This window comes from Panthera onca, chromosome E1 (genome assembly GCF_046562875.1).
Source record: "Panthera onca isolate mPanOnc1 chromosome E1, mPanOnc1 haplotype 2, whole genome shotgun sequence".
Taxonomy (NCBI): domain Eukaryota; kingdom Metazoa; phylum Chordata; class Mammalia; order Carnivora; family Felidae; genus Panthera; species Panthera onca.
Genome location: NC_138352.1, coordinates 28277052 through 28297430, shown reverse-complemented (window position 1 = coordinate 28297430; position 20379 = coordinate 28277052). Strand labels below are relative to the sequence as shown.

The following is a 20379-nucleotide window of genomic DNA, read 5'->3' as shown; positions in this document are numbered from 1 at the left end:
TTGGTCAATGAAACACAAGTAGAAGTGGCATGTGTCACTCTTGGGGTAGGGGTCTTAAGTGCCAGTGTGTGGTTCCTCCTCTGTCAGGGTGCCCACGGATGCAGGTGTTGAGATGGAACCTCCATCAGCATGGGTCCCTGACTAGGGTGGGTCAAGCATTCCTCAGACCACTTTGGACATGGAGTTCTGTAAAAATGACCTCAAAATCTAGAGGATTGGCATTTAGTGCTTCAGAAACACTTATTATCTCACAATTTCTGTGGATCAGGAATTCTGCCACAGTTTACGTGGGTACCTCTGCCTTAAGACTCTCATAAGACCGCAATCAAGGTATTGTCCAGGGCTGTGATCTCATCTGAAGGCTTGATGGGGAGACAGTTGGCTTCCAAGCTCATTTGCATGGTTATTAGAAGGATTCAGGTACTCACAGCTTTAGGACCTCAGTTGCTTGCTGATGGTTGGCTGGAGATCTCTCTCAGTTCTTTGCCATTTGGTCCTCTCCATAAGCCCACTCATAACATGGCAAGTGGATTCCGAGAGGGGTGGGACAAGATGCAATACTGAAGTCCTAGCCTTTTTTTGTAATCTAGGTGCAGCCCACACCCACGAGCAGGGATTTTTCACAAGTATGACTCCCAGGAGGCAGGGCTTCCTGGGAGCCATTTTGGAGGCTGCCTACCATAATGAGTGAGAAGTAAACTTTTGTTAAGCAACTGAGAATTTGGGGTTGATTACTGCTGCAGCTTAATGTAGACTATCCTCATTTGATACAACTTCTATTCTTTTAAAAAAAATTTAATGCTTATTTATTTTTGAGAGAGAGAGAGAGAGAGAGAACATGCGCATGAGCAGAGGACGGGCAGAGAGAGAGAGAGGGAGACGCAGAATCTGAAGCAGGCTCCAGGCTCTGAGGTGTCGGCACAGAGCCTGACATGGGCTCGAACACAGAGCTGGAACTTGTGAACCGGGAGATCATGACCTGAGCCAACTGAGCCACCCAGGCACCTCAATACAACTTTTGTTCTTCATTGTTCCGAAGAGGAAACTGATGCTCAGAGAGATTTAGGTGCTTGGCCAAAGATACATAGTTGGTTACTAGCAGAACTAGGATTTAAATCTATATCTGACTCCAGAGTCTGAACGTCCTTTCACCGTATACATTGTGCAAGTGTGAAATGTGGGGATGGAAAAGGCCTTCAGTTTCAGTCAGCGGGACAGTAGCAGCCCTCCACATCACTGCCAGAGTATACAGCAACGTGGGGTGAGCGGGTGAGAAGAAAGAACCCAGACAAAAACATGCCCTACTTCCTTGCACTCTGCTCCAACGCACTTTATATTCCCAGATTCACCACCTTTCTTTGATCACTTTAGCAGGTCCAAGTTTCTACCCACAGCCACATGCAGAATTGGCTTGTTTGGTTGGTTGTTTAGAAGATGGACAGAATCAAGAACGATTTGTCTGAGACTATTTTGTCAACCCCTTCCTATTACTGATGAGTCGATGAAGGCCAGAGAGGAGCTGTAACTTGCCCGAGGTCACACAGCACACTAGTGGCAGATATAGGAATATGACCTCCGTTGCTAGAATCCCAGTCCAGGCTTCTTTTCATGCAGTATGTGGCAACTTTGTAGAAATGCTACCAAGCAGGCATCAGTGGCCTTTATATGTTAACAGCACAACCTCCTCCGAACAAGCTGTGCCTTGTACCGAGCTAGAAGGGTAGTCGAGGTAGAGCTTTCCTAGCTGTATTCTGGAAGATCTACTCCCCTTTCCTTCTGCTTCTACTTTTAAAGTTCCAAAAGGTATTTTTGATACCTCTAATTTAATTCCTCATGCCCACACCACAGCCTATTTCCACTTTAGGCTGCATCCCATTCTTTTTTTCAGTCCAGTTAGTGATGCTTGAAAGCCAAATTTATACTATGGTCTTTGAATAGCCAAAACAATCTTGAAAAAGAAAAACAAAACTGGAGGTATCACAATTCCAGACTTCAAGTTACATTTCAAAGTGGTAGCGATTAAGGCAGTATGGTTCTGGCATAAAAACAGACACAAATACCAATGGTATAGAATAGAAAATCAAGAAATGAACCCACAACTATATGGTCAATCAATCTTTGACAAAGGAAGAATGAATATACAGTGGAAAAAAGATAGTCTCTTCAACAAATGCTGTTGGGGAAATTGGACATTTACATGCCAAAGAATGAAACTGCACCACTTTCTTTCACCATACACAAAAATAGGTTAAAAATGGATTAAAGACCTAAATGTGAGACCTGACACCACAAAAATCATAGAAAAGAACATAGGCAGTGACTTCTTTCACATCAACCTCAGCCACTTCTTTTAAGATATGTCTCCTGAGGCAAGGGAAACAAAAGCAAAAAGAAACCATTGGAACCACATCAAAATAAAGAAGTCTCTGCACAGTGAAGGAAACAACAAAAATAAAACACAACCTACTGAATGGGAGAAGATATTTGCCAATGGCATATCTAATAAAGGGTTAGTATCCAAAATATACAAAGAACTTATACAACCCAACACTCAAAAAACGAATAATCCAATTAAAAAATGGACCGAAGACATGAACAGACATTTCTCCAAAGAAGACATCCAGATGACCAACAGACACATGAAAAGATGCTCATTATCACTCATTATCAGGGAAATACAAATCAAAACTCCAATGAGCTATCACCTCACCCCTGTCAGAATGTCAAAAAGAAACAAGTGTTGGCAAGAATGTGGAGAAAAAGGAACCCTCTTGCTTTGTTGGTGGGAATGCAAACTGGTGCAGCCATTGTGGGAAACAGTACGAGTGTTCCTCAAAAAATAAAAAAATAGAACTACCCTATGATCCAGTAATTGTACTACTGGGTACAACACCCTCCCCCCCCAATACAAAAACACTAATTCAAAGGGATACATGTGCCCCTATGCTTATGGCAGCATTATTTGCAATAGCCAACTATGGAAGCAGCCCAAGTATCCACCAATAGATGAATGGATAAAGAAGAAGTGGTATATATATAATGGAATATTACTCAGCCATAAAAATAATGAAATGTTGCCATTTACAACAGCTAGAACTAGAGAGTATAATGCTAAGCAAAGTAAGTCAGTCAGAGAAATACAAATGCCATGTCATCTCACTCCTATGTGGAATTTAAGAAACAAAACAAATGAGCAGAGGGGAAAAAAAGACAAACCAAGAAAGAGACTCTTAACTATAGAGAACAAACTGATGGTCATGGGGCAGTGGGGCGGTGGGAAGGAATGGGTGAAATAGGTGATGGGGATTAAAGAGTACATCTAGCATGATGAAAAAAATATATAATATGGTTTGATGGAATTTCCAGTGTTTGTAGATGTAAATGTGACAACTACAACAGAAAATGGGAGTGCAAATGGACCTTATAGTGGTAAGGTTTCTATATTCTACTCGAAGTGGTAAAATATTTATTACTAGTAGTATATGAAAAGTTAAGTATGTATTGTAACTACTAAAAAGTAAAACTCAATCGATACATTAAAAATACTAAAAATTTCAAATAATTCAAAAGAAGGCAGGAAATCAAAAACAGAGGAAACAAAGAGAAAACATAATGAAATAGTAGGCCTAAATCCAATATGCACAATTACATTAAATATAAATGGTTTAAACACACTAATAAGAGAATTGAGATTGTCAGAATGTATCAAAAAATAGATCCAAGTGTATGTTATCTATAAGAAACTCAGCTCAAATTAGTGCAAAGATAAAAAATAAAAGGATGGGAAGAGATGCTTTGAAAACATAGTGAAAAGAAAGTTGGAGGTGGTTGTATTAATATCAAACATAGTAAGATTATGTACAGACAGTTGTTCATAGTATTCTCCTATCCTTATAGTGTTTGCAGATTCTGTAGTGATAAATCCTACACGGAAAATTAACAGAGATAAAAATAATGCTGAAAAAGTCAATTCACCAAGAGGATAAAACAATCTTAAATATATATAAACCTAACAGAACCACAAAATGTATAAACCAAAAATTGACTTTAAAAACCCTGAAATTGGGGTGCCTAGATGGCTCAGTCAGTTAAGCACCAGATTTCAGCTCAGGTCGTGATCTCACAGTTGGTGGGTTCGAGCCCCGCGTCGGGCTCTGCGCCGACAGCTCAGAGCCCGGAGCCTGCTTCAGATTCTGTGTCTTCCTCCCTCTCTGTCCCTTCCCTGCTCTCTGTCTCTTTCTCTCTCAAAAATAAATAAACATTAAAACAAAACAAAACCCTGAAATGGACAAATCCATAATTATAATTGGAGAATTTAACATTGCCCTGTAAGTAATTGATAGAATAAGTAGACAAGAAATCAGCAATGAAATAGAAAAACCAAACAACACCATCAACTGACTGTATCTAATTGACATTTAATATAACCTTCGACCCGATAACAGCACAATACACATTCTTTTCAAGTGCATGTGGAACATTCACCAAGATATACCACGTAGTGGGTCACAAAACAGGCCTTAACAAATTTAAAAGAATTGGAATCGTACAAGGCATGTTCTCTAAATAATGGAATTAAAGAAGAAATCAAAAAACAAAAAGATAACTGAAAATTTTCTAAATATTCGGATATTAAAGAACACACTTCTAAACAGTTTACGGGCTGAAGTAGAGGTCTCAAGGGAAATCAGAAAAAAATTAGAACTGAATGAAGATTAAAATACAATGTATCAAAATCTGTGAGACGAAACTAAAGCAGTGCTTAGAGAAAATAGTATAGCATTACACATATTTTAAAAGAAGAAATTCTTAAACAACAATTTAAACTTCCACAAAAACTACAGACTAATATCCTTCATGAACATAAGCATATAAACCCCCAACAGAATATAAGCAAATTGAATTCAGCAATAGATTAAAAAAAAAAAAAAAAAAGGTCATACCATGACTAAGTAGGGTTTTTCTCAGGAATGTATGAGATGTTCATTGTTTGAAAATCATTGTAATCCATCCAACAACAGCCTGAAGAAGAGAAAACTGTATGATCCTATAAACTGCCTCATGCAGAAAAAGCATTTGCCAATATGCAACATCCATTCATGATTTTAAAAAACCTCTCAGAAAACTAGGCATAGAAAGGCACTCCTTAATTGGATTTAAAAACAGAGGGGGGGGGGTGGGATCTACAGAAATCTCACAGCTAACATGATTCTTAATAGTGAAAAAGTGAATTCTTTCCCCCAGGATGAGAAAAAAGACAAAAATGTCTTCTAAAATCCTAAAACGAAACAGCTAATCAACACTCAAATGTCTTAGTGTTTAAAATCTTTGAGGTTTTGAAAGGCACCTGGATGGCTCAGTCGGTTAAGCATCCGACTTCAGCTCAGGTCATGATCTCACGGTTCCCGTGTTTGAGCTCTGCATCGGGCTCTGTGCTGACAGCTCAGAGCCTGGAGCCTGCTTTGGATTCTGTGTCTCCCTCTTTGTCTGTGCCCCTCCCTGGCTCGTGCTCGCTCGCTCGCTCTCTCTCGGAAATAAATAAACATTATTTGAGCCTTTAATTTTTACATAAGAACTGACTGGACTATAAATGTCATGGTATCTTCTATCTGCTTCAATATCTAAGGAAACTATGAAACATACATACTCGAGGCATAGTATATTTTTTTCCTTTCAGTTTTTTCTGTTTTTTTTTTTTTTTTTTTTTTTTTAAATATATTAGAGAGAGAGAGAGACAGAGCATGCGCAGGGGAGGGGCAGAGAGACGGAGACAGAATCTGAAGCAGGATCCAGGCTCTGAGCTGTCAGCACAGAGCCCGACGTGGGGCCCAAACCGTGAGATCATGACCTGAGCCGAAGTCAGATGCTCAACCGACTGAGCCACCCAGGCGCCCCTTTCTGTTCAGTTTTTGACATATAACTCACATGCCATAATCTTTCCCCCTTGTACAATTTACTTACAATTCAGCTGTTTTTCATATACCACGAAGTTGTGCAGCCATCACCACTACTTGATTCCAGAATATTCTCTTCACTCCAAAAAGAAGTCACTTTCCTATTAGCAGTCACTCCCCATTCCCTCTTACCTCTTCCCATCCCCTGGCAACCATTAATCTCCTCTCCATCTCTATGAATTTGCCTAATATGGAAATTGCAGATAAATGAAATTATGCAGTCTGTGACCTTTTATGTCTGGCTTCTTTTACTTAGCATAATGTCTTCAGGGCTCATCCATGTTGTAGCATGTCACAATTTCCTTCCTTTTCCAGGCTGAATACTATTCCATTGCATGGATAATACCACATTTTGTTTATCTGTTTATCAGTTGATAGGCAATTGGGTTATTACCACCTTTTGGTTATTATGAGTAATGCCGTTATGACTATTCATGTGCAAGTTTTGGTGTGGATATAGTCTTTCAATGTTCTTGGATTTATATCCAAGAGTGGAATTTCTGGGTCATATGGTAACTCTAAGTTTAACTTTTAGAGGCCACGGCCAAACTATTTTCTAAAGTTGTAGCACATTTTACAAGCCTATCAGTAATGCGTGAGATTTCTTGTTACTTTACGTTCTTGCTGCATTCAGAATTTTCAGTCTTTTCAATTTTAGCCACTAGTAAGTATATAGTGGTATCTCACTGTGGTTTGGATTAGCGTTTCCTTAATGAGCAATGATGTGGAGGGTCTTCTCTGTGCTTCTTGGCCGTATCTTCTTTGGAGAAATGTCTGTTCGTACCCGTTGCTCGTTTTATGTTGAGTTATTTGTCTTTTCACTGTGGAGTTGTAAGAGTTCTTTCCATACTCTGAGTAAAAGTCCTGTTCCAGATATACGATTTGCAAACATTTCCTCTCATTCTGTGGGCTATCTTTTTACTTTCTTGGTAGGCCCCTTTGGAGCATAAAAAGTTTTAAATTTTGGTGAAGTCTTTTCTTTTTTTTCTTGGGCAGAGCATATCTGAAAAACATCCTGACGTACCTTCCCCTTATGAGTTAGCTGGCTTCTTTCTCTTTACCCCTTTTGCTGTATAAGCTTAAGCCATGAGGTTTATGCAGCCCCAGAAAGGGAAGGGGAAATAGCAGCAGCTAGAATACAAAGGCCATTTGATTCAAAGTCAGCTTTTGGGTTAAGATTTCTAAATTCTAGGGGCACCTGGGTGGCTCAGTCGGTTGAGCATCTGACTTCGGCTCAGGTCATGATCTCACAGCTCATGAGTTCGAGCCCCGCGTCGGGCTCTGTGCTGACGGCTGGGAGCCTGGAGCCTGCTTCAGATTCTCTGTCTCCCCCCTCTCTCTCTGCCCCTAACCCACTCACATTCTGTCTCTGTCTCTCTCAAAAATGAATAAACATTAAAAAAAAAATTTCTGAATTCTAAAAATTCCCTCCGTATAGCAAAGGAAATGCATGGTGTTCTTTGCCGTGGGGAGCACTCTATCCAAAGGGAGCTTCTAGACACCTAGGAAGAAATGGGAAAGGCTTCTGGAACCAGGAGCTTGAGAGGAAAATTAGATAGGGAAGCAGTCAGATGCTGGCCCTGGCTTCTTCTCACTCTTGAGTCGAAAGTCTCAAAGGGCAGGTCAGTTAGAAACCACAGCGTTCCCAGAGCTTCCCTGGCATCAACAGGGAAGGGGGCAAGCCCTCTTAGAGAAGGATCGTGTTGGTGCCAGATCAGCATGGCTCCTCACTGGCAGGCCTGCAATATCTGAGGGAGGTGTCTAGCACCAAGTGGACCTGAGGTAGCGTCCTGCACAGGCTATGCTGTGGCTCACGTGTACCCAGGGCTGCAAGGAGACGGTCAGAACACAGAGGCTGCAGTTCAAGGACTCTGTGAAGAGGCAACAGGCCAGGACCACAGGCATCTCAGTGTAGACCAGCCCGGGGGGGTGGAGGGGGGGGATTGGTACAAACAGCTATGCTGTAGAGACAGCAAGAACAGCACGCAGATCCAAGCTTCTGCCCGCCTCCCACCGTGGAGTTATGAAACCTTATTCTTGCGGCCATCATGTTGCCTGGGAGGAATCACCAGCAAACACTAGCCTGGACAGTGGAAGAAGACACAGGTCCAAGCGGTGGGGTGGGAGGAGATCCTATCTATTTTATGCAAATACAATGCTTTTGGCAGGGGGGGTCCTTCACCAATAGGGCAAAATAATCCTTTTTATCATAAAAATCAACTTGGCACACTGTAGGCTATTTTTTTTTAATTTTTTTTTAATTTTTTTTGAATGTTTATTTATTTTTGAGACAGAGAGAGACAGCATGAATGGGGGGAGGAAGGGTCAGAGAGAGAGGGAGACACAGAATCCGAAGCAGGCTCCAGGCTCTGAGCTGTCAGCACAGAGCCCGACGCGGGGCTCGAACTCACGGACCATGAGATCACGACCTGAGCCAAAGTCGGACGCTCAACCGACTGAGCCACCCAGGCGCCCCTAGGCTATTTTTAATTCACCAAGAACTCTTTGCGTGCCTTTCACGTGCCAAGCATAGGAAGGAACCTGGGGAAACATGTAGTGAATCACTGCTATGGCCCATGGGTGAATGAAAGAACATATGGAAAGCCTTTGGCTCAGTGCCTGGCACACAGTAAGCCCGCAGTAAATGTGAGTTCTCTGTCCGCCCTAACCCGGTTAGCAGAACATCTAGATTAATGCAGAGGTCGGAGGGTCATATGATGAAAAGGATTGGTTTGAAGTCATATGGACTTGATTTACAGGCCCGCTGTGTGACCTGGGAAAAGTTACTCTACCTCCCTGAGGCTATTTCTACCCTGTGAAATGAAGATACCTACCTGTGGGGTCATTGTGAAGATACAACATGATAAACTGCTTGCACGCTGTGTGTAGGTCACCATGACAGATAAAGAAAACAACATGTGAGGTAATACAACCGATACGCATTGAGAGCTTACTATGTGTATGACTCAGTTCTAAAAGCTTTAAGTGCAAAAAGTCATGTCATTCCACAAGAACCCTAGGAGGCAGGTGCTATTATTATTCCTGTTTTGCAAATGAGGAAATTTAATGAGTGGTGTTTAAAGACATGTCAAAGTGTCATAGCTGGTAAGTGCCAGAGTCAGGATTAAAATGGAGGCGGTCGAACTCCAGAACTTGCGTCCCCAGTCACTGCGCTACAGTGCAAAGATCAGGTACCAGGTTCCGATCAAAGCCACTAATGCATGGAGACCATTTCACAGAGCTTGGCCCCTGAGAGACACTCGGTGAAAGATCGATGTCATTGTGTACATGGTGGTGCTTGGAATCCGACCGATTTGAATCCCAATTCTAACCCTTACTAGTGACCTAGTGTATTAGTGACCTATTGATGTGTAAAATTACCCCGAAACTCGGAGGCTTGAAATCACATTTACCATCTCACAGTTTCTGAGTTACAAATCTGAGACCAGCTGAGGTGGGTGGTTCTGAGCCAAGGTCTCTCGTGAGATTGTAGTCAAGGTATCAGTTGAAGATACATCATCCGAAAGCTTGACTGGGGTGGAAGGGTCTGTTTCTAAGGTGGCTCACTCACATGACTACTTAACGTCAGGTGGTCTCAGTTCCTCTCTGGGTATTGGCAGAAGGCCTGAGTTCCTTAACATGGGGACCTCTCCATGGGGCTGCTTGAGTGTCCATAGACATGGCAGGGAGAGTAATGAGAGAGAGAGAGAAAGAGAGAGAGAGAAGCCACAATGCCTTTTAATGACCTATTCTTCTACCATGTTATAGGTCAGAAGTGAATAAGTAAATCCAGCCGTATCCCAGGGCACAGGAATTCAGCTCCATCTTTTGAAGGGACATGTATCAAAATCATTTATTTAAAATGACCACATCCAGGGGCAAGTTATTAATCTCTCAGTGCTTCAGTATTTTTATCCTTTAAAATGGGTTAATATTAGTTTTCTTCATAGCAACTTTGTGGGTTAAGTGAGACAATTCACAGAAAGAGCCTAGATGGTGCCTGACACATAGGGGGCATCCGTATCTGTTAGCTCTGATTGCCATTTATTATTAGCTATGCTGAACATGGCTATGTCTCTTGTCACTTAGTCTCAGTTTGTTCACCTATCAAATGGGATTAGTGATATCTACTCTGTTCAAGGCACATAAAAACTATTTGCTGAATGCATGCACAAGTGAATTTATTGAATACATACTATGTGTCAGGCCCTGTTCTAGGCACTAGGGACATAAAACTAAACAAACCAGACAAGGTTTTACCCTTATGCAACATACATTCCAAAAGGGGAAGACAAAAAATAAAAACCGACAAGTAAACAATAAAGCAAATCATTAAAAAAAAAATTTTAATGTTTATTTATTTTTGAGAGAGACAGAATGCAAGTGGGTTAGGGGCAGAGAGAGAGGGAGACACAGAATCTGAAGCAGGCTCCAGGCTCTGAGCTGTCAGCACAGAGCCCGACACGGGGCTCAAACTCATGAGCTGTGAGATCATGACATGAGTTGAAGTTGGACGCTCAACCGACTGGGCCACCCAGGTGCCCCAAAGCAAATCATTTTATTAAAAAAAGTTTAATGTTTTTATTTATTTTTGAGAGAGAAGTGGGGGAGGGGCATAAAAAGAGAGACACAAAATCCAAAGCAGACTCCAGGCACTGAGCTGTCAGCACAGAGCCCGATGTGGGGCTCGAACCCATGAACCGTGAGATCATGACCTGAGCCGAAGTTGGATACTTAACTGACTGAGCCACCCAGGTGCCCCATAAAGCAAATTATTTTAGAAAAAGGAAGCAAAACATGGTGTTGTATGAGAAATAAAATACTGAGATAACCCACCAGAATGGCTAAAAAGACTGACAACATCAAATGTTGGTGAGTATGTGGAACAAACAGAACTCGCATACATTGCTTATGGGTGCGTAAAATGGCTCAATCAGTTCGCAAAATATCTGGAAGTTTCTTATAAAACTAAACACACACCTTTCCTGGGACTCAATGATCCCGCTTTAGGTATTTACTCAAGAGAGAAGAAAATCCACACCAAGACTTGTATGAGTTCATAGATGCTTTACTCATAATAGCCCCAAACTAGAAATAGTTCAATGCCCATCAATGGGAAAATGGACAAAATGACATATATTCCTACAATTAAATAGAATTCAGCAATAAATCTTCTGATACAAGGTGAACAACACAAATGATTCAAAAACATGCTAAGTGAAAGAAGTCACAAAACAAATATATAACATATGATTCCATTTATAGTTCTAGAACAGGCAAAACTCATCTATGGTGAAAAAAAAATGAGAACAGTGGGAGATGGGTTTGATGGAGGAGGAGCAGGAAGGAACTTTCTGGGAAGATGGAAATGTTCTAGAGCTGCGTTGTTTGACATGCAGGCCACCAGCCATGTGGATCATTATTGTTTTTATTTTTAATTTTTTAATGTTTATTTATTTTGAGAGAGAGAGAGAGAGAGAGACAGAGAGTATCCCAAGCAGGCTCAACGCCATTAGCATAGAGCCCGACATGAGGCTCGAACCCACGAACTGTAAGATCATGACCTGAGCCAAAATCAAGAGTTGGACGCTTAACCAACTGAGCCACCCAGGCGCCTCCATGTGGATTATTTAAATTAAATTATTCAAAGTTAAATAAAATGGAAACTTTGGCTCCACAGGTGCAATAGGCACATTTTGATTACTCAACAACCACACATGGCCAGTGGCTGCTGTATCCGGATAGCATTGTTCCATATCTTCCTAGGGATGAAGTCCTAGGGATGAGTTGTCAAATCTCATGGAATGATAAAGTTAAGATTTGTGCATTTCATTTGTAAAATTTGCCTTTAAATATATTGAACTCCCTTAAAGCTACCTAGGCTGATGTGTTTAGGGGTGGGGTATGCTGCTGTCTGCAGCTTACTCTGAAATGCATCCAAGAATAAGATGGGCTGATGGATGGGGAGGCGCACTGACGTAGGGTAAAGCAAATACAGCAAACTGTTAACTGTGGAATCCAGGTGGTGGGCGTATGTATCTTCATGATACAAGTCTCTCAACTCCTCTGGGTGAAAACTTTTATAATAAAATTAGGAAGCAACACATGGTGACATAATTAAAGAATGAATATCCAAGTGGAGAAACACAGTGGGGAGTCTTAGTGAGGGGGTCAGGGAGTAACCAGAAAAGGTTACTTGCAGGATCACATTCATTCAGTCACTCACTCATTCAGGATGCAGGGACGAATCAGACCTGGTCTCTTCCCTTGAATCCGGGAGATGTCAGGAGAGTAACCACTTGTGCCAAGGTGCTGAGGACCTACTATGTGCCCCGGTTGGAGCGTGGGTCGGTGGGACAGCACAGCCCAAATACTTTCTTAACCGCTCCACACTGCTTCCTTTTGGCTCTACCTCTCTGGCCTCAGAGTGGACTACCTTACCCTTCCTTCACCATAATTTCGGAAAGATCCAAAAATGTCCGTTCCATCAGGGTGGGGACTTTGTTCACTGCTTGATATCCACCACCAAGCACATAGGAGATGTTCAGCAAGTATGGTGCCAAGGAAATATAAGAATGAAGCTTGTGGTCTCAGTGGCCTCTCTACCCCCTAAAGCCTCTTTCCCTGCTTCAGGACTTTGACCTTGCTGCCTTCTCTCTCTGGACCGCTCGGTCTTTCTGGTTTTTGCATCCCCTATTCTCATCATTTATGTCTCTGCTCCAGCATCACCTCCTGCAAGAGGCCTTCCCTGACCACCCTGCCTGTCTCCCCACCTCTCCATCATCAGGTGCTTTTTGCATCATCGTCTGCTTTTTGTTTTTGTTTTTTTTTGTTTTGTTTTTGCTAAAAAAAAAAAAAAAAAACCTATACCAGGGTACAAAATAATATATACTTACAGATTTATTTGAAAATCATCAGTTTTATGAAGGCTTTGTAATGTTTGCAAGGTGTTTGTTTGTCCTACTTATATCAGCCTCTCCCCAGATATTCGCTGTGAAGCAGGGAGGCTCTCCGGGGGCACATCATCCTGTTTTGGTTCCTTCATACTGTTGTCACTCTCTGAAAAATTTTTTGCCGGTTTTGTACGTTTGTTTGCTTTTCATCTGTCTCCCTTCTAAGAGGTAAATTCCAGGATGGATGGCAGGGACCTGGTCAGTTTTGTCCACAGCCCCATACAGTGAATGCTCAGTGACACAGCCTCGCTCCATCAGCGCGCACTGCTCCTGCAGTCACGCTGCGGCTGTGGGAGGAGGCAGTCCAGGCCCGGGGTCCCGGGAGAAGATGCGAGTGGAGAGCAGGGGACTGTGGCCTGTCCCCAAAGCCCCGCCCCGTGAGCTCCGCCTCCGCCGGGGCGCGTGCCGCAGCCTAGCTCTGGGGCCAGAGCCTGCGCGCTGCGCCCCGCGCGCCCAGCGCCCCGCGCCCTGCGCCCCGCGCTGCCCGCGCGCCCGAGCCGGCAGGGGTTTCTTTCCTCCGTCGCGGTCATGTCTCCGGGTCCGGCCCGGCGGGGTGGCGCGGCCCAGGCCCCGGCGCCCGCGGCGAGCGACCGCCAGGGACCATGATCCGGCTAGGCTGCTGGTGTGCGCGGCGGCCCCGCGGCGCGGCGTTCCCCGCCGGGCGGCGCTGGGGGTCGGGCGGGCCGGCGGGCCGGGCGGGCGGCCGCTCCCTGCGGGTGCTGGTGGACATGGACGGCGTGCTGGCCGACTTCGAGGGCGGCTTCCTCAGGAAGTTCCGCGCGCGCTTCCCCGACCAGCCCTACATCGCGCTGGAGGACCGGCGCGGCTTCTGGTTGTCGGAGCAGTACGGCCGCCTGCAGCCCGGCCTGAGCGTGAGCACCCCCTCGCCCCCCGCCCCGGCCCCGCTCGGCGCCGCCGCGGGGCCGCCGTTCCCGCTCCGGGGTCCCGAGCCCAGCCCGGCGGGACTGAGGCCCTCCTTCCCGGTCCTGGGCCGGGAGCCCGCGTGACCTTGGGTGGGTCATCGCCCCGAGCCTCGGGGTAGTCTTCGTGTGAAAGGGGGGCCTGGGGAGGGCCGAGGGCGCAGCCCTGCGCGCAGGAGCTGGTGGCTGTCCTCTCAAAAGTCAGGAGAATAGGAAGCGTAATATACTGTCTTCAGCACACTTTTTAAGTTTTGGTGCATTTGGCCACGAGTCTTTTAATTTTTTAAATGAAATAAATGTTACAGGTAAAGTCCTCTTTGACCCCTGCCACGGTCACGTGCCCACTTCTTCATCCTCGCGAATTTGATGAGTGTCTTTACCATTCTTTTTTTGCCCTTTTCCATGAATGCATTAGTTCCCAGTGGTATTTGAGGTCCAGAGAAGTGGAGTGCTGCACATCACACAATGCGTCAGTGGTCAAGATGGGGTGGGATCAACTCCTTGGTTTATCCCCTTGCTCTGGCGGCCCTGCTGAACCTGAGCCCGCCACATCCCCCTGACTCCTGATGTGCTCTGCTCTCTGAGTCCGCGATGGATGGAGGGGAAATATCCAGGCACGTTTATAGACAGATGGCTTGGTTTGTGAGCTTAAACTGTTTGGTGAAAGGAACAGGATTTTGCCTTGCCCGCTTAAAGAGGCTGGATGTTTTCTGGCATCCCTTGATTGGCCACCTAGGGTCCCCTAGGTCACCAGAAGTTTGATGATGATGATGGTGGTATTAGAGCCTATTTTGTATCCATAGGTTGACTGCATTATCTCCCATGTGAGATAGACATTATATCTCCATCATGCAGGCGAGGAAACTTGTCCTAAGTCATATAGCCAGTAAGGGGCTCAGCTAGGATTGGAACCCAAGTCCGTCTGCCTCCCAAGCACATTTAGCTTTCGCCACCCCAAAGTCCTCTTCTCTGTCCTGCTCTAACAAGTAACTTTTCTTTCGACTTAGAAAAGGTTACTTGACAATAATTGGTTTGTTGAGAGGCAGGTTGAAAAGAAAATCAAGCACCATGTCTCTCTTAACACCACGCACTTCAGAAGGTGACTTTCCCAGAGTTCTGTGTGCTCACTCCTCCCAGCTCTAATGGCTGACTACCAACTTCGAAGTGGAGAGAATACCCTAGTAATTTTTTTGCGGCCTCAGTAACATACCCCCCTGCTCTGTGTGTGTGTTCATTTATAGACGGTGCACCGTATTGACAGTCTGGGCACCTTGTTTCCTTCCAGAAGTGTATTAGGGCAATAAAATAAAGCCCGTCCCCGATCCTGGAAAGGACAGTGGCTTTTGCAGTCCTTTGTACAAGTGTGCAGGCCCCAGGACTAAGGAGATGAATTACCATTTTCTAAGGACGAGGCAAAGGAACAGAGCTCCTGGGACACTAAGGAAGGGGTGTTCTGGGAGTGACGTGCTGAGTTCTGCTTCTGGGAACATTGCAGGAAATGGGATTTTAATAAATGAACACGTGCCCTTTATCCCCAGCACAGCTCACAGCAGGACATCCCCGGGTCTCACCTGGGCTGAGCTGGCCCAGCATCTACAGTTAAAGACAACCAATCAGTCAACCCAGCTTAATTATGTAGGCACATCTGCTTTACAAAACACTGCTCTATCTGTATCCCCTTTGGTCTCCACGGTGCTCTGAGGGGTCACTGGGGCTGAGGTGGAAGGCAGTGCTCATTTTAACTGACTTGGAATGCCGCGTGGTCAGAACAGTTGAGGAACTGAGCCCAGAGACAGGAAGTGCCTTGACCAGGGTTTCAGAGCCCAGTTAGTGATGGAAGGAGGGAGAGGTGGCTGGGATGCCGATTACTGAGGTGAGGTGGTTAGCCCGGGGTCACACACTAAGGGGCCAGGACGTCTTACCCCTCTGTCGAGTGCGCTTTCCACCAGCCTATGCTGCCTCTGTGTGAGTCAGAAGCCGAAAGTCATGTTCTGACAGTATCACCCATAAGTGGCCTTGAAAAAACAATCCTCTGTAAATGTCAGTTTCCTTATCAGTAAGCCAAGGATAGCAATTCTTGCCCCTTGTGGGATGTGAGGCTCAAACAAGAGAGAACAGACATTAGCAAGAGTTACTCGTTTGCTTAATCCCACACAGTTTGCAAGAATATGGCCCGTGTGATCTCAGGGTTCTCCCCGCCTGTATGACACGGTGGTTCTGGAGTGTGTGGCCTCTGGCCTGGCAGAGACCCTTGCTGCACCACACACATGGGGGTTCAGGTTCCTGCTCCTCAGAGGACTGGGTCTGTCTTCCTTCCCCTTGTCCCGGGCCTGGAGAACTGTGGCATTCTGCAGACTTGGTTTTGGCCCCGTAACACGAGGTAGAAACTTCTAGCCTGGGACTTGGGAGGTGGTGTTCAGCTCTCAGCAATGCCACCGTCCCGCTGGGTGACATTTCAGAAAAACCCTTCCCTATTCAGAGCCTTGATTTTCTCATATGACAGATGCAGGTCTGGATTTTTGGCTTTCAAACTTTAGAAGCAGCAGAATACGTTTTACACAAAGTACTTACTGACATATCAGTGCACAAAGCAGACAGAAGGGCTGTCGTAGTTGATATGAGTGAGGAGCCTGGAGTTCTGCTCAACTGGCCTTCCACCTGCTCTCCACCAGCCCCCCCCCCCCCCCTTAACCTACACTGCACAGAGGTGCGCTGAAAAATCTCTAAGTTCCTCCAGCTCTTGAATTCAAGGACTCTAGTGCCATGGCAAGACCTGGTCCACCCTCAGAGCCTCTACGATGCCTCTGGCCATTCGAATCAAGCAAGTGCATATGATTCATGACCTACCTTGGGTCCCAGGTGGCCCTAGCCGTGCCTCTAGCAGAGCAGGCTTCAGAATTCATGGCCCCTGACACCTTAGCTGGTCTCTGCTGGATCCTTGCTGAAGTCGGAGCCCCTGGAGAGGGGCTGGAACACACATACTCCATGTGACCCGCCCTCCCCCTGGGATGTGTCCTTGTGTGTGTGTGTGTGTGTGTGTGTGTGTGTGTGTGTGTGTGTGTGTGTGTTGGGGGGTAAGGGGAGCGTGGAAGGCTCACACTCTTATTGTCAGCAGCTCTTCCCAGCTGTGCCGTCCTTGTGGTGAGGCGAGGTGCTGAGTACCCTGTAAGTCGCATGTTTCTCTCTCGTCTTCTTAGGAGAAGGCCATTAGCATATGGGAATCGGAAAATTTCTTTCTTGACCTGGAGCCTCTACCGGGGGCTGTGGAAGCTGTGAAGCAGATGGCCAACCTAGAAAAGTAAGTTTGTCTTCCCGCCTGAGTATTTGCGCCTTCCCCCTGCCGGCGCCTCCACTTCTCCCCTGCTGCCCCCACCCTCTGCCGCCCTGCCTTCTCTCTCCCTCGTCCCTGCACAGGCCTCCATGCTTGTTTCTTCAGCCCTGGACATGGTAACACCCTGAGTGACACACACTCGGCCTGTAGGCTAGTAAGGTGTTTTGATCCAGTAACAGGAGAAAATATTGAGTCTAACGGGACCTGGGTGACTGGGTGCTGGGTGAGCCCGTATTCAGCAAATATCTGAGAACCGACTCTGTTAGATGCTCCTGGACACCAGTGATACAGAGACGAACAACACATCGTCCCGCCGTCTTGGAGCTCACAGCCCTGCCGGAGAGTAGGTGCTGACGTTAAAGACTCTCACAAGCAGAGATAATCACGGACTGTGATCAGTGCTGAAAAGGAACAGAGTAAGGGGTACGAAGGGGCCTAACGGGAGACCTAATGAGAAAGGTGGTGAGGAAGCAGTATTGTGTGAGGTATCTCTGTTTGCTTCTGGCGGAGCAGTTGCTTCTGTGAGCTGAAGCTCCCGCTCCATAACCACCCACTAAAATCCATCAGCAGTTACAGATGGTGGCCTTCCCTGAGGACTTAAAACAGAAAACACAAAAGCCATCCTGAGATGTAGTTCGCGTGCCGTACAGCCATTTAAAGCGTCCAATTCAACGGGTGTGTGCGCAGAGTTGTGCACTCAGGACCACGGTCAACTTCAGAACACTTTCATCACCCCCAAAAGAAACCCTAAACCCATCAGCAGTCACCACCCCTTCTTCTCCTTCCCTTGCAGCCCTAGGCAGCCACCGTCTACTCTAAGACTCTGTAGATTTGCCCGTGCGAGACATTTCATGTGCATTTCATATACGTACACTGTGTCTTTTGCGATTGGCTTCTTTTATGCCGTCTTGTGTTTTCAGGGTTCATCTGCTTCCTAGCACAAATCAGTACTTCGTGGCTGGGTAATATTCCACGGTACGGATATGCCACGTTTTGTTCATCTGTCCATCAGTTAGTAGACACTTGGGTTGTTTCTGCTTTTCAGGTATTAAGAATAATACTGCCATGGACACTCAGGTACAAGTTTTGGGTTTTTTTGTGGTCATATGTTTTCATTTTTCTTAGGTGTGTATATACCTAGGCGCAGAATTGCTGGGTCTTGCGGTAAATCCATGTGTAACATTTTGGGGACTGCCAGACTTTTCCAAAGTGACAGTACCATTTGACGTTCCCGTTAGCAATGTATGAGGATTCCATCACACCCTTGCTAACACTTGTGGGCTTTTTTTTTTTTTTTTTTTTTTTTTTAAAGGAGGCTTCGCACATAGCATGGAGCCCAGTGCAGGGCTTGAACTCATGCTCCGAGATCAAGACCTGAGCTGAGATGCAAAGTTGAATACTTATAACCAACTGAGCCACTCAGGCTCCCCGTGTGGTCTTTTTTATTGCAGCCGTCCTAGTGGGTGTGAAGAGATATCTCATCGTCCTTTTGATTTGCCATTTCTCTGAGGGCTTATGCTTTGAGCATCTTCTGGTGTGCTTTTTAACCATATGTTTATCCTTTTTGGAGAAATGTTTATTCAGATCCTTTCCTACTTTTTTTCAGTTGGGTTATTGATCTTTTTTATTGCTAATTTTTGACAGTTCTTTATTTTAGATAACAAGTCCCTTATCGGATATATGATTTGCAAATATATTCTCTCGTCCCATGTGGATTGTTGCTTTACTTTCTTGGTGGTGTCCTTTGAAACCCAAAGTTTTTATTTGGATATAGTTCACTTCACCTGTTTTTCTCTTTTGCCCCTGTGTTTTTGCTGTCGTATCTAAGTATCATGTGCCTTACCCAAGGTCACAAAGACTTGCTCCTGTGTTTTCTTCTAAGAACTTTATAGTTTTAGCTCTTACATGTAGGTCTTTGATCCATTTTGAGTTAATTTTTGCATAAAGTGTAAGGAAGGGGTCCCACCTCAATCTTTTGTCAGTGAAAATCCACTTCTCAGAACCATTTGTTGAAAAGACTCTTTTTTCCTTCTATTGAATGGTCTTGGCTTCCTTGACAAACATCAACTGACCATAAGTGTTTAAGATTTATTTCTAGACTTGTATAAACTTTTATTGGTCACAGTTTTGCTTGAATTTACCAGCCTGCATGACCAATCAAACATAAGGTATGATTTGGTCTTTACTGTGCCATATAAATGCCTCCCCAAATCATCAGTGTTCAAAGTTCCACCATTAGAACTTTGAGTTACAGTTTTTCAGACTCATTTTGTTGGCAGTTTAGTTTTAGACTTGAGTCAGGTCCTGCAGAGTACTGTGTTTCATTCTGGTTTATGATTTGAACTTGATTTATGGTGGAATACTGTTGTATGACTTCTTCCACCTACAGGAAGAGCCTAGAGGGACAAAGCGTATGTGTATCTGCACTGAAGCTGTTCAAAATTCTGTTTGGGTTTGGATCAGCGTTTCCTGGACCGCATTCAGCCAACTGTATTCTGGGGTGCTAGATAGCGTAGTGGTTAAGGTTATATCCTAACTGGAGTTGGGCTGCCCAGGCTCAAATCCGGGCTTTTCCCGAATCTAACTCTGAGATGTTGGGCAAGTTATTAAACTTTCTGGGTCTCAGTTTCTTCAAGTGTAGAAGGAAGGTTATGAGAAAGTCCTCAGTATATATAGCTCCAGGCACATTGTACGTGCTCAGTAGATATTAGCTGTTGTGGTTACTATCCTGCAAGGTTTAATAGGTATGCAACAAAAAAGTATTCTTTAACCAAAACACTATGGGGGGCATTGGATTAAGATCAGACTTCTGAGGGCTTCCAGATTGCTAGTGTGTGCATCATGACCCTTCACTGGGGTAGCAGAGGATATAGCATTCTTCATATGTATTCTAGCCTAGAACACTTTTCCCCCCACAGCTTCCCTGGTAACGCTTTTGTGAAAATGCAAATCTAGACCATACCACAGGTCTTGTACTTCCATTTGGCTCCTAACAGGGTAGATTCCTAAGGTCAGTCAGTGCCCAAAGTTTGGACAGAGAGAGAGAGGGATCTAGTCAGTAACTAAGTGGATAGCTTTGTATCTAGTACCGAAGTAGACAGAGGCCAAGGTTTAAAATGTTACTTAAGGAATATTTGTCAGGCATCTGCTACATGCTAGGCTTCCTAGAAGATGCTGCAGATACAGAAGTAGGTAAGAGATCTTGCCTTCAAAGAGTTCAC

General features: G+C 44.9%; 1 protein-coding gene across 3 annotated transcripts in view; it reads left to right on the top strand.

The window, feature by feature from the left end:
• The first annotated feature begins 13308 nt into the window (after positions 1-13308).
• NT5M (5',3'-nucleotidase, mitochondrial) overlaps positions 13309-20379 on the top strand; it is a 32128-nt gene continuing 25057 nt past the window's right edge. The window contains exons 1-2 of one of the 3 annotated variants that reach the window (XM_060647091.3): positions 13309-13779; positions 17025-17125. In XM_060647091.3, the coding sequence (XP_060503074.1) occupies positions 13510-13779; positions 17025-17125 (371 nt within the window). In that variant the 5' untranslated portion in view covers positions 13309-13509. The remainder of the gene's footprint in view (positions 13780-17024; positions 17126-20379) is intronic. The other 2 variants (XM_060647090.3, XM_060647089.3) reach the window with 2 other exon arrangements.